The 13,570-nt window shown below is 46.5% G+C and overlaps 1 protein-coding gene across 13 annotated transcripts in view; it reads left to right on the top strand.

The window, feature by feature from the left end:
* Nucleotides 1-13,570, top strand: part of FHOD3 (formin homology 2 domain containing 3) — a 472,216-nt gene that overhangs the window by 290,164 nt on the left and 168,482 nt on the right. For all 13 annotated transcript variants that reach the window (XM_040479041.1, XM_040479040.1, XM_040479036.1 and 10 more), the window contains 2 exons: nucleotides 1,646-1,757; nucleotides 8,957-9,051. In XM_040479041.1, the coding sequence (XP_040334975.1) occupies nucleotides 1,646-1,757; nucleotides 8,957-9,051 (207 nt within the window). The remainder of the gene's footprint in view (nucleotides 1-1,645; nucleotides 1,758-8,956; nucleotides 9,052-13,570) is intronic.

Genomic DNA, 13,570 nt, shown 5'->3' with positions numbered 1-13,570 from the left:
AGCTGTAAAGGCTGTGGGAGTGGATTCTGTCCTGAGCTCGGTGGGCAGGGAAGGGAGGGTTGAGAGTGTGGTGGTCACTCCAGCTAAATTTTGCCCATTTGGACATCAGGGGAGGTGGGGACCAGTCTGGAATTACTTAAGAGGCTCTTACAGTGGTCCAGGATGGACAGAGAAGCAGAGAGGTGGATGGATTCAGGGCGGTTCTTGAGGGAAGATCTGACAGCCCTCGTGGATGGATCTGCTGTGGGGATGGGGTGAGAGAAGTACAGGGTGACCCCCCACTGGCCACTCACTGGGTGGCAGGGCCTCATGCTACATGGGGAGTGGAGGGAGTAGGCTGGAATGGTCAACGGGATGGAACGAGCACACGTGAGATCAAGGGTTCTCTTTTGGCCACCTGAATTTGAGGAACTTGTTAGCATATGAGGAGCGATGCCAGAGCCCAGGAATTTGGTCAGGACTGGAGTGCAATAGTTAGCATCAGGTCGTAGACAGAATTTAAAGCCTAGAGACTGGAAGGGCTCACTTAGAGGGAGTGTATGGAAAGAGAAGGAAAGAATGCAGGAGTGAACTCTGAGGCCTCCCCCCACCTAGAGGTTGGATACTCTAGAAGGAGCCAGTAAAGGAGTGGCCACTCAGGTAAGAGGCTGAGGTTGGCCAGGGTGAGAGGAAATGGTCCTTGGAGGGAGCGGAGCAATTGTGTCATGTGCTGTTAGGGGTTGAAATGAGCAGAGAAGTAACCATCAGATTGGTCAACATGGAGGCCAGTGGCAACCCTAACAAGGGTAATTTCCAGTATTCACTGGGCTGCACGATGTTCCAAGCTCCTTGTAAGATCTACATGTGTCCCTGGTTTGTTGACGCGAGCTCCTTGTTTCTTAGATGCGTGATTTGACCCCATTTCCCAGAGAGAGTTGGTGGGTGAGTTCCTTTAGGAGGAGGTTCTGGGAGGGAATCGAGGCTCAGGGTAGGGAGACTATAGGTGATGAGTTGCAGCAGGAGCCCCCAGAGGGTTGGGAGGGAGGTGACCTGGAACCCTCTGCCCCCACCAGGCTGCCAGGTAGCCCCCAGGGCCAGCTGATCATCAGCTGGGAGGTTTGGGAGTTTGGGTGGGTGACCTGTGACCTGTGCAGGGAAGGCCCCTAGGCTGACGGTGCTTCCTCACTAATGCTGTGCCCTGGGACGAGCAGGACGGGACTTGGTTCAGATTCCCAGTTGCCTCAGCTGGGTGGTGTGGCTTTGGGCAAGTCCTTTAACCTCCTGGGTCCACTTCCTCACCAGAAAAATGAGCAGTGTGATCATCCGTACCTCGCACTGTTCTAGGCTGGATAAAATGAAGCAACCGACCTGGCAAGTGCTATGCTACCTTGTTGGTTGAGAGACCACAGGCTATGGGCTCTGGAGCCAGAGGCCCTGGGTTCAAATTCCAGTTCTATTTCTGGGTCGGGCAGGATAATCAGTGCCTCCGTTTCCTGATCTGTGAGGTGAGCATAATTCTACTTCCTGTTTCTGAGGCACCCAGCAAAGGCCTCCGTGTGCTCACTGAGAAGAGTTCCCCGGCCAGAGCAAGTGCCGGGTGCCAGCCTGCCTCCTGGTGTTTGCTGACCATCCAGAGCTACATGTTGGTTTTCTCTTCTCTGGGCAGTTCCGCCTGGTGGTGAAGACAGCCCTGAAGCTGCTGCTGGTCTTTGTGGAGTACTCGGAGTCCAATGCACCTCTTCTGATTCAGGCCGTCTCTGCTGTCGACACTAAAAGGGGTAAGTGGCCCCCATCCACCGTTGCATCAGGGCAAAAGTGTCTACTGCAGGCAGGCTTCCATTTTTTTTTAATTTTATTTTTTATTTTATTTATTTATTTAAAAAAATTTTTTTTCAACGTTTATTTATTTTTGGGACAGAGAGAGACAGAGCATGAATGGGGGAGGGGCAGAGAGAGAGGGAGACACAGAATCGGAAACAGGCTCCAGGCTCTGGGCCATCAGCTCAGAGCCTGACGCGGGGCTCGAACTCACAGACCGCAAGATCGTGACCTGGCTGAAGTCGGAGGCTTAACCGACTGCGCCACCCAGGCGCCCCCAGGCTTCCATTTTTAACATGTTCAAAACAGAACTGAGTGCAAACAATTGTGCAAACTCCCCACTGCAGGAAACGTATTTTTTAGAATAGTACATCTACAAAGATTAGGGACGGAACCTGCTGTAACAGTGCCAAAAGAACCACACCAAACAAACAAAACACCCATGGGCTTGTCCAGGACAGGTCAGACCCTGAGCTTATGTTGTTTTATTTTTAATTTTTTTTTAACATTTATTCATTTGTGAGGGACATAGAGTGAGTGGGGGAGGGGCAGAGAGAGCGGGAGACACAGAATCTGAAGCAGACTCCAGGCTCCAAGCTGTCCAAGAGCCCGACATGGGATTCGAACCCACCAACCACAAGATCATGACCTGAGCTGAAGTCAGATGCTCAGCTGACTGAGCCACCCAGCTGCCCCAACCCTGAGCTTATTTTCATGCCCTGTCCCCACCCCCTCCACTGAACACATAGAACCAGCTCCTTCTCCCCTTTTCCCATCTTGTCCAGGTCACCCTGGTTCCTTTCTCCCCCTCCTCTCACAGCTGGTTTGTTGGCTCTGACCCTTAGCTGTTTCTTGAATCTTCTCCCCTCCTTCCCTCCATCTCATGCCCTTCCTACTGGGGGCCTTTACCATCTATCACTTGGCATCCCTTGCCTCTGCTGTTGGAAAAGTCTTCTGAGACACAAATTTTGTCTTATTATTTCCCTGCCAGTGGCTTCCCCCTGCCTGTAGGATTAGGTCCAAACCCTGCAACTGACCCTTCACCACCCAGCCCCTGTCCACCTGTCACCCTCCTCCTCCCCCCTGGCCTGCATTGTCCCTTCCCTATCTCAGGTCCATCGTGGGCACTCAGAGCCCCGTATGTCCCCTTCTCTGCTGTGTTGTTGCATTGATGTTTCCCATGACTGTGTGGTCTGAGGGTCTGTTTCCCTGGCCTGAGGGTCTTTGGCTCTCCTCTTGGTTTCCAGGCTCACAGCTGCCCCATAGCATGCGGGCCTTCCATACATACTTGATGACAAAAAGGCCTTTGGATTTGGTTTAGTGTATAACATGCTGTGGCTCCAATAATATTGTGAAGCCTGAAGCTAAAATGTTAGGGGCTTTTTGTTTTGTCCTTTTAAAAACTTTTGGGGGTTGTTCTCTCAGTAGGACAGTATTTACCGCTATTATCATCCCCACTAAGACTCAAAATCAAAAACTTAATGTCATTTTTTTTTCTTTTTATGATTATAACAGTAATACTCTCTGTAGAAAATGTGGAAAACATAAGGGAGATGATAACAAATCACCTCTAATCTCAACAGACAGAAATAATTGTTAACATGTTGGTGTATTTCCCTAGAGTTTCGTTTATGTGTTTCTGTGCATACACTTTATCCACAAATCGGCCGAGATACAACTGTCAAGAAGAAACAAGGGGCCTAAATTGCACTCTTTGATTCAAGCCATTTGTGTCTCTGGTTCTGCATTGCTCAGAGACTCACCTTCCAGGTGAAAGAAAGTAGCTCACTAGTTACTTTGGAAGTTGGAATATCAGTTAATAAAAGCCATCTAGGGCCATAAATGCCTTTCCCACAAATGCCCAGGCAGATGTTAGCACCAGGCATGGCAGATCACAGGTTGTGTGAGAGAGACAAACCCTCATGCATGGACAGGGGCCGTGAATCTGGAAGATGGATCCCAGACCAGGGCAGGCCTGTGTGTTTCTTTCTACAACAGCATGTTTCCATCGGGTGCCAGATTTTAAATCTCTTATGGCCAAGAGCAGATTATGGGACCAGCTAAGAATCCTTGATGAAGACAGTCAGTGGCTCAGAAACCAGGGTTTGTTTCCATTTAATGAGGTTTAGGGCCAAAGGTGGGTGTATGGGAAGATAGTGAGGTGGACCCTTTTATTGGTCCTTGGAGGGGTCATACTCCATCTGCCAATTATATCTGGGGATTGCTTTGGGGCAGTTAATAGACTCCTTGTTATCCTGTCCTAGATTTCAGGTAACCCATGTACCATTCTCATGGAGGCTGTATTCAAAGGATAAGTCTTCTCATGGTCTTGGGGGTCCTCCTTTGGCTTCATTTAGTTGAGATCTTAGAGTTTCCTTTCTCGGACTTCATTTTGCATGAAGGCTGTCGGGGGGCGGGGGGCCGGGGCAGTGGTTGGAGGAATGATCTTGAGATCATCTAGGGCTTGGTACCCACATTTAAGACCCCATCTACCAGCCCAGCCCGAGGCTCTCTGTTCTCTTCAGTGTCTTCCCCAAGACAAAATGATGGCCATCTTTTCCCAATTAAAAAAAAAAAAAAAAAAAAAAAAAAAGGGCAGCTAATGGATTGTTTTCTCAACTTGATGGTCTGCCTATAAAATTTGTTAACTTCTTGGCAGCTACTGCCATCTGTCTGCTACTGAGCGCTAGCAGCTGGGGAAAAAAAAAGCGACACTAATGGAAAAACTCAGACATAGCATATCACGTGGTTCAATAGCATGTTTCTCTGTGGACATGTGTGGTCTTGGCCATGATTTTATAATGCATACATATAACATCATCCTATTTTACTGCTAGTAAAATTGTTCCTGAGCCCTGTGATGGAATGAAACCTATAAATATGTCAGGGCGCTCTGCAGAGAGAACCGTGACTTCCAGGTGTGTTTCCACCTCATAGGATTCGAAGCAGCCTTCTCTTTCCCTCTCAGCTGGGTGAAGGGCTGGACGGAGATGCCAGAGGTGACTGAGCGCCAACCGAGCATGTCCGTTTGTGCACGGGTTTATAAATAAGCCATAAATTGTACTCCTCAGAGTGGCTTCAGAGCTATTCCTCTGTGGGGTAGGGTGGAGAATGGGCGTGCTGAAGTGTAGGCTGGCATTTTGGTTTTTGTTCTTGGAAAGGAATTCTTTTGGATGATGAAAACTGTCAGATTTAAATAATCAGCAAAGAAAACCAGCACATAAGCTATGAGTCCTCAGCAGTTACTACCACCTACAGCAGATGAAGTCCAGAAAAAATTCCTCTGGCTGCTTTGTGAATATCATGCCTGATGCACGTAGGTTAACCAGTAGGGCTCATCCTGTGAGTGTGGGTGATTTGCCCTTTGGCCAGGAGTAGGCCGGATGCAGGGCAGGGGAAAGATCTGAGGGGTCATAGTCCATCACAGGGACTAATAAATATTTATGAGTTAAGGAATATTAAAAATGCCCCATTTGAGCCAGGCAATTGGCACATTTGTCCGGGGGCTGGAACGAAAGGTGAGCTGGTGCTACTGTCTGGGGCATGGCGCAGGAATGCCCGTCTGCTCAAACTGCTGGGTCCTCTCTTTTCTTGAATTGTCAGGTCACTTTCGCTTCCTAGTGGACAGGGTGTGGCAGGAAGAGAGAGTGAGTGTGTGCAGGAGCCTGTCTTTGTCATTTTGCCATCATCAGAGACTCCCTTTCATCAAGATTGTCCCTCTGGGGTCGGCAGGAAACTGATGGAGAAAGCTCTGCCCCCGCCCCCCACCTCCCCAGGAAGGTGCCCTTCCCTCTAACTAGATGGGTTCCCCTCTCCGAGGGTGGGGCAAGTGACCAGACCGGGTAACTTAGTTTGAAATTTCACTTACAAGTCTTGAGTCCCCCTAATTTGGGTCAGCACTGCTCTTGAGGAAGCTCTATTTTCATTTGAATCTGGTGTAATGAGATATGGCATAACTCCTAAATGTGTGTATCACACGTGATTAACAGGGAAAAAAATCCAGCCATCGTTTCAAGCCATCCTGTCTCTGACGTCTGCCCCAGGATACACTGATCTGTGACGAACTCCCAAAGCGTGGTAGAGAAAACTCCAGCTCATTTTTGTGGTTATTTACAGCAGAAGTATCTGTGTTACATGTGTTTGTCAGGCACTTAGAAAGATGTGGAACATGCTGCAAGGACCTTCTGACTGAGTGGTAGACCAACTCTATGAGGCATTGTGCTAAATCTCTTTTTTGGTCGGGGAGCAGCTACCCTAGAGACCTAGGAGGAGAATAAGGGGAAGAAAGTATTGAGTCATCCGTTGTGGGCTGGCTTCTTCTGGGTTGAGAGAGTAGCCCTGTGGTTTGGCGGGAAAAGGGGACCTGCCTGGGAGTCCATGTAGAAGGCCTGTGCGTAAGCGTGAGTGTCACCACCACCCCCCACCACCATGGCGGGTACAGCTACTGACATTAAGTAACAGATACTGTGCTAAGTATTTTTCATATAAAATCCATTTATTCGATAAATACTTAAGTGCCAGTGATGTACTTGAAACATCGGAGGAAAAACGGGCTCTTGTGGAGCCTCTACTCACAGAGCCAGTGTCTGGGGGTGGAGCTGGAGAGAGAAGGCAATGATTAGGGAAATTGCTGTCTTCTAATATGCTTCGTTAGTGCTCAGGCAGAAGGACTAAGTGCTCTATCTCAGGAATTCTCCAAGGTTGATACGAATGCTCCTATTTAGATGCATTTCTTGAGACTCTGTTCATTCCGCTACTTTGAGGCTCAGCTTCTTTCTCTGTCCTGTGAAGGGATAAGATCATACAGTTGATGATTCGAATACAGGACAGCCCCCTACCCACACAAGCACACACACACTCTGTATGGTGCAAGCAGAGGTCGGTGGGGAGAGGGGTTGACCTGTACCATTTAGTTCCAGCAGGTGCGGCTCCTGGGGAAGCAGAAGCTGCTGGTGCTTCACATGGGCCACCTTGAGCCCTGCCAAGGCTGTTTTGTTACACCAAAATGTTTCCTCCCCTTTACCTTCTTTCTTTTACATCTTACCTATTTTCTGGTCCCCAAACAATCACAGGAGAGTTAACACTCATCTCAACAGTGTAGGAATATATGCAACTTTCCGGACTTGAAATCGTTAAAAGGTAATCAGATGTCACAGCTGAAGAGCCCATTTTCCATTAAGTTAAGCCAGTGTTTGAATGTTTCATTATAAAGGACTAAAAGGTGTGCGCATGGGTATGTCTTTATGGTCTGCCTACTCCCCTCTTCCCTCTAAGCCTGCCTCTGCTTCTTGGCCTTTCCTTCCCCAGGCCCTGTTTGGCCTCTTTGACTCCAAGGTATGCAACCAGGAAGCTTGCTCTGGGCCCCCTAGTGCCATTGGAAATGCTTAGTTTCACTGCTGGTCTTCCTTTTAACCATAGGTGGACAACCCACTAGAACCTGTGTTTTATGCTGAGGTTGGGTGCCGAGTGTGAATAATACAAGTTGCACTTGTCCTAAACACAGCAGAAGCATTTGGAGTGCTCGAATAGTACCTGGACAGTGGGACCCAAGACCTACTGACCACACTGATTGACTGTTATGAGGGCAGAAACAGTTATTTTGCTGGGCAGGTGAGGACTTCAGAATAGTTGGATAGTAAAAATCAGCAAGGAGGTATTTTAGAAGTTAATGGGCAAAAGATCGTGGTCTTGTGTTTGGAATTGGGAAAGGTTAGGGAAGCTTCCCTAGTACTGACCAACTGGGCAGTTTTGGCAAAAGAGGAAGCTTTCTGTTCCCGAGCTAGGAGAGCCAGCAGACCTCCATATTAAGCTATATCTGCATTTTTAACATCGTATAGTAGGTGCCTGTTCTTTTTTTAAAAATTCTCCTACCTCCTTCCTTCTCGTACTGTATGCATTTGCCCGCTGGTTGTTTTAAAACTGCTCCAGCTTAACCCAGTTCATGCCCTCTCAGAGATCCTCATTTACTCTTCAGACATTTTATTGAGCTCCTATTATGGGCCAGGCACTGTGCTGACAGCAAAGAGGTGAGATAGATAACGTTGCTGACCTTGGGGAGCTTTGTTTGCAAGGCCAGGAAATCAGCTCTGACGTTACCCATCCAAGAACTAGCATTTGGAAGCCATTGCCTTTCCATTATATCAGAATTTACTTTTATCAGCAAAAATAAGCAATCTCCCTTTGAGATTTGTTTAGAGAAAGCAGGAAAGGCTTCATGTTCCCTACCACCGTGCCAAGGGTAAGGCAGTATTTCACTTCAAATGTTTATCTCGGACGTAGGAAATTGTGTCCCGTTTTGTGTTCACCTTGTGACGTTGGCCTTGGCTTATCAGTCCTGAATGTGATGGGTTTTCCTGCCCTCTCCTGGAGCCAGGGACTAACCACGCCTGAGCCTTCACCTGCAGAGCCCCAGTGAAGTGCCACTTCTTGCCTCGGGCTCTCCTTGACCATCTGCACCGCAAGAGACAACCCTTGCTGAGTGACAGGCTTAGCTAAATGGTTTTGCCTCTTAAATACTTTTAGTTTCTGTTGAGGTGTGTTCTTGAGTTTATGCCTAAGTGTTCCACTAGATTATAAAGCTCTTGAAGGCAGGCTCCAGTAGACCCTGTTCTTTGTACCCTGTTGATGCTTAAACAGTATTTGTGCCTTGACTGAACACAGGTCATATACTTCTGTTCTTAAAATGTTTGCCAGACGGACGTTTCACTGTTACTTTTTGGAGTCCACTGTTGGAGTCAATATAAGGTTCTCCCACGTCCCTTTCCCTTGCGGAAGGTCAGAGCATAACATGCTGAGGGACATTCTGAGAGGATTTATTGAGAGTTTCCATGCTCAGAGAGTGAAATTCATTGGCTTAAAAAGCAGCACGTGAATGGATTTTTTTCAAATTACATATTTAACATAAAGGGAGCTTTGAAGCAAATTGATAGCCATCCTGACATTAAAGAGTGTACATTTTCAAGTGGACGAGAATGATGTGGTCTGTTATTGCCAAATGAGAAGCATGTTCAAGTCCACCCTGAGGATAGTGTTACCCTTTGAAATTTGGTGAATGAAAGACTTTGTCATCATTGGGTGATGAGTCTTTGGATGAACTATGGTATGAGTTGGATAAGGAACATTGACTCGCTGTTTCTGATGATTATTGCTTTGTTCCTAGGAGTCACACCCTGGTCAAATATCATGGAAATCCTGGAGGAAAAAGATGGGGTCGACACAGAGCTGCTGGTTTATGCCATGACTTTAGTGAACAAGGTTGGTTGATGATTGTTAAGGGTTGAATTATGTCCCCTTAAAAAATATGTTGAAGTCTTAATCCCTGTGAATACCTATGAATGTGACCTTATTTGGAAAGAGAGTCTTTGCAGATGCAATCAAGGTAAGATGAGGTCGTTAGGGTGGACCCTAATCCCATATGACTGATGTCCCTAGAAGAGGAAAAGAGAGGTATACACATAGAGGGGAGATGATGTATGCACATGCATATGAAGAAGACAGCCATGTGTAAACAGTCCGAGAGTGGAGAATACATCTCTTAGCTAAGGAATGCCAAGGATGATGCAAGGAAGGATCATCCTCTAGAGCCTTCAGAGAGAGCATGGCTCTGCTGACACTTTGATAACAGACTTCTAGTCTCAAACTGTGAGAGAACAAATTTCTGCTGTTTTAAGCTCCTAGTTTGTGGTATGTTGTTATAGTAGCCCCAGGGAACTAATACGATGTGAAAATCTAAAATCTGCCCCCTGAGCAAAGACCACCCCCATCATGGTGGCTGGAACCATGGCTACGGTGTTCTTCTTTGCGAGAGAAAACCCTTTCTGCCCACATACGATGTGCGTGCATGGTCTTTTCTAACAAAACCAGAGAGATGGCAGTGAGAATTTTCTGACCGCTTTTCCTATCAAGATGTCCCCTTGAAAACATTTTTCTGTAAGAGCATAAATGAGCAAGTGGTAACCTATGAAAATAGTGTACAATCCAGGAGAAATGAAGGCACTCTTGTTCCACTGTGTATTGAATTCTGACTGCTGGGAGTGGGTCTCATTCTCCTTTTATGAAAGTGACATCACCCTTATGCTCTCCTCCCTCCCAACCCATCCCTCCTGGTCACCCCCTGGCAGGGTAATATCAGTCTTCAGCATCCATCCCTAGAGGTGGTGCTGACCCCACGATGCCCTGAGCCAGCCCACCCTCGGGACTGGTGTCCCTTCCTCCTTATAACTGAGGTGGTGTGTGTGTTGGAGGGGTGTCTCCTGCAGATCGCTGTGCCCTAGACGCCAGGAATCTCACCAACCACCCCGTGGGCCTGCCTTCACTCCTCAAGCTGCTGGGTGCAGGCCTATAGTACCAGCTATAGTGATGGATGGTTCTTCAGAGAAGAAGACTGAGAATCTCTTCATGAAATATAACTAGAGAAACATTTCCCCTGATGCTGGGAACATATAGTAGAAAGCATTATGAGAAGTAATTTCTTCTAGTTATTAAAATGTCATGCAAACTCTGAAGATTAAAACAATGTGGTCCTGGCCCTTTCCTCGGCTGCCAGATGAAACAGACCTCACTTCACAGAGCAACTTACCCTAGGGTTGAAATCACTGGGGATGGGTTAGCTTCATTCATGACTGGGGAGGGGGTGTGCTAAATGGAAATGAACATACATGCTTTGACCAATACCGAAATGAATTCCAGACAGATTAAAGAGTTGAATGTAACACATGAAACAGTAGAAAAAGAAGGAGAGGGGAAGATTAATTTGTTTCTGGTAGATGAAGATTATTTTAATAATCAAGCGTGTCAAAAATATTCCAAAGAGAAGGGCTTTTAAATATGTCACTGCATTAAGTTATAAAGGGTGTTATTTATAAAATGAAAACCACAAATAAAAGCTAAGGGCAAGCAGCATATTGGGAAATGGTTTGCAAAAAACAGGGCAGAAAATTATACTATTACCAATTTATCAAGAACCCAGTTGAAAAATGAAGGACATTAAATCTATTAAGATGAAAATAAATACATAGTAAAACAGACATTTCCTCCCAGGTCGTATTGGCAGGGATTGCTTTTTAATGAAATGTCATTTTGTTGACAAGGACCCGGGAAATTCTAGTATGGTCGTGGTGGGGAATGGGCATCCTTTTCTGTAGGATAATCCTAAGAATTTTGTTTATGTTTTCAAAGAATTGGCGAGTATACCTTACCATGCAATTTTAAAGCAATTTTCTGTTCATTTATTTTTAAGATCAGGGTCATCTATTTCCTGTCCTTTTCAGTCAGTGACATTGGTTTTGGAAAATGTGGACTTCAGCAAAAATGGAATTTTCATTCTTGGCTGGTGTTTCCATTGTAATGCTACCCATCCTCTTGGCGGAGGCCATGCTCCGGTGGTTCGATGGTCCTAACAGCGGGGGCGGGTGTGGCCATTCTGCTGCCGGGCGCTGGCGAGGACCCAGTGCCTGTCACATTCTTTTTGGCATCAGATGGCATTTAACGTCCAGGAATTCCTCGCTTACTCTTTCTCTTCTGGCAGTTCTGTCTCTTCTCGTGTTAGTTCTGGCTCAGGGGAGGTTGAGGAACGTCCTATGGACAATTGCTCCAAATGTCATCCTTTCCTCAAGGTCAATAAACCACTAGAATCCACACTGGGTTTGTTTTCTTTTGCTGAATTTTAGTCATGTTTATTGCCCCAGTGAGCAAAATCTTCTGAGATCCCAAACAAACAAACAAAAAAAAATAAATTGAAATGTTAATATGGGTCTGGAAAAAATTCAGGCTCTGAAATCTGGGAAATTACTATATTGCTTTTCTAAGTTTTCTTTTAAGCAAATAAAAGATGGACTAATAACGTGGAATTCAAAACATGAACATTTTTATGACAAAACAGGGGCACTAAAGTTTAGCCTGCGTATGGTTCTGAGACTGACGCTTGCTCTCTTTGTTAAACAGAGACGTTAGTGGGGGATTTCCAAGATCCAGGCTAATCCCCCCCCCCCACCAATCTTGTCCATACCCCTGACCCCATGTTATCAGATTTGAACGAGTATCGCAAAGTAACCCCTTCTCATCCTGCAAGCGGAAGTTCTATAATGCTCTCTCTCCATCCAGCTGAATCCCCCACTTTGAGGGGCTCAGATATTGCCCACCTTGTTAGAACAGGAAGAGGTAGATGAGGGACAAGAGGTGTTACTGTGGGGCTGGCTTGCAGCTTTCAGGGAAGGGCTGGGATTCATGCTGAGTATTTGCCTTTATTTTTACATTCCTTTTATTGTTAATTACTGTACCGTAAACTTTTAAAGAATTTAGCTGTGTGGGTTTTAACACTTGTATCGTGATGCATAACCTTCACAGTTAGAATGTAGAACATTTCCATCTCCCCCCAAATCTCTCTCAGGTTATCCTTTTCTAGTGATATCTTGATTCCCTCTTCCAACCCCTGACAACCATTCACTATCCCTATAGTTTTGTCCTTTCCAAAACGTCAAATAGCCTCAGAGAGGATGTAACCCTTTGAGGCTGCCTTCTCTCAGATTTATCCGTTATCGGGTGTATTAATGGTTGCTCCTTTCTGCTGCTGTGTAGTATTCTATGATACAGATACACCACAACTTATTCTCCCACTGAAGGAGATTTGGGTTTTTACAGCTTTTGGATTTCACAAGTAACGTTGCGATGAAAATCTGTGTGCACAGGGTGCCTGGGTGGCGTAGTCGGTTAAGCATCCGACTTCAGCTCAGGTCATGATCTCGCAGTTCATGAGTTCGAGCCCCGTGTTGGGCTCTGTGCTGACAGCTCAGAGCCTGGAGCCTCTTTCAGATTCTGTGTCTCCCTCTCTCTCTTTCTCTCCCCTGCTCACTCACTTGCATGCTCTCTCTCTCTCTCTCTCTCAAAAATAAACATTAAAAAAAATTTGTGTGCAGACATTTGCCACACTGGTTTTATTCTGTAAGAAAGATTTGATGCGACCAGTGAGAACCCAGGAGAGAAAAATAAAATGCCCTTTTTTTTTTTTAATTTTTTTTTTCAACATTTATTTATTTTTGGGACAGAGAGAGACAGAGCATGAACGGGGGAGGGGCAGAGAGAGAGAGGGAGACACAGCATCGGAAACAGGCTCCAGGCTCTGAGCCATCAGCCCAGAGCCTGACGCGGGGCTCGAACTCACGGACCGCGAGATTGTGACCTGGCTGAAGTCGGACGCTTAACCGACTGCGCCACTCAGGTGCCCCTAAAATGCCCTTTAGGACAGAACTTTCTCCTCCTGAGAGATGCCTGTGAAGATTTATGTGTCACAAGCCCTGGCAAGACAGGGTCTGAAAGAAAACAGGAAGGGGAGTCAGGAGTGTCATCTGAAAGTCAAGGCATCAAGAGACATTTGCCTGACAGACTTTCTGAAATGGCTGCCACGTTTTCCAGGAGGAGGTAACTCAGAGGTGAGGTGTCCGGGTGGAATTGGGAGAGGACAGGCCAGGGAGGGGTGGGGCTGTGGAACAGTTTGTGGAGATATTAGAGAATCAGCTGAAAATAGGTGAATGTCCTCTTCCTCTGCAAGTAGAGAAAAGAAGCCATATTTGTTTGTGGCAAAAGGCCATCTACCCCTGCAGCCACACATGGAAGGGGTTGGTATGTGGGCTTGGCTCCAGCCCAAAATGTCACAGTGAAAGTGACAAATGACCTCTTAATACCCTCACTTCCGGACCTATTTTGAGCAAGTCTCCCTGAATCTGTTCAGTTCTATGGACCTAATTGTTTATTTAATAGTACTCCTCCCCGCCCCCCC

Source organism: Herpailurus yagouaroundi, unplaced genomic scaffold (assembly GCF_014898765.1).
Source record: "Herpailurus yagouaroundi ecotype Mexico unplaced genomic scaffold, PumYag 142, whole genome shotgun sequence".
NCBI classification, from domain to species: Eukaryota; Metazoa; Chordata; class Mammalia; order Carnivora; family Felidae; genus Herpailurus; species Herpailurus yagouaroundi.
The sequence above is the reverse complement of the archived record's forward strand: the minus strand, read 5'-3'. Positions and strand labels throughout refer to the sequence as shown.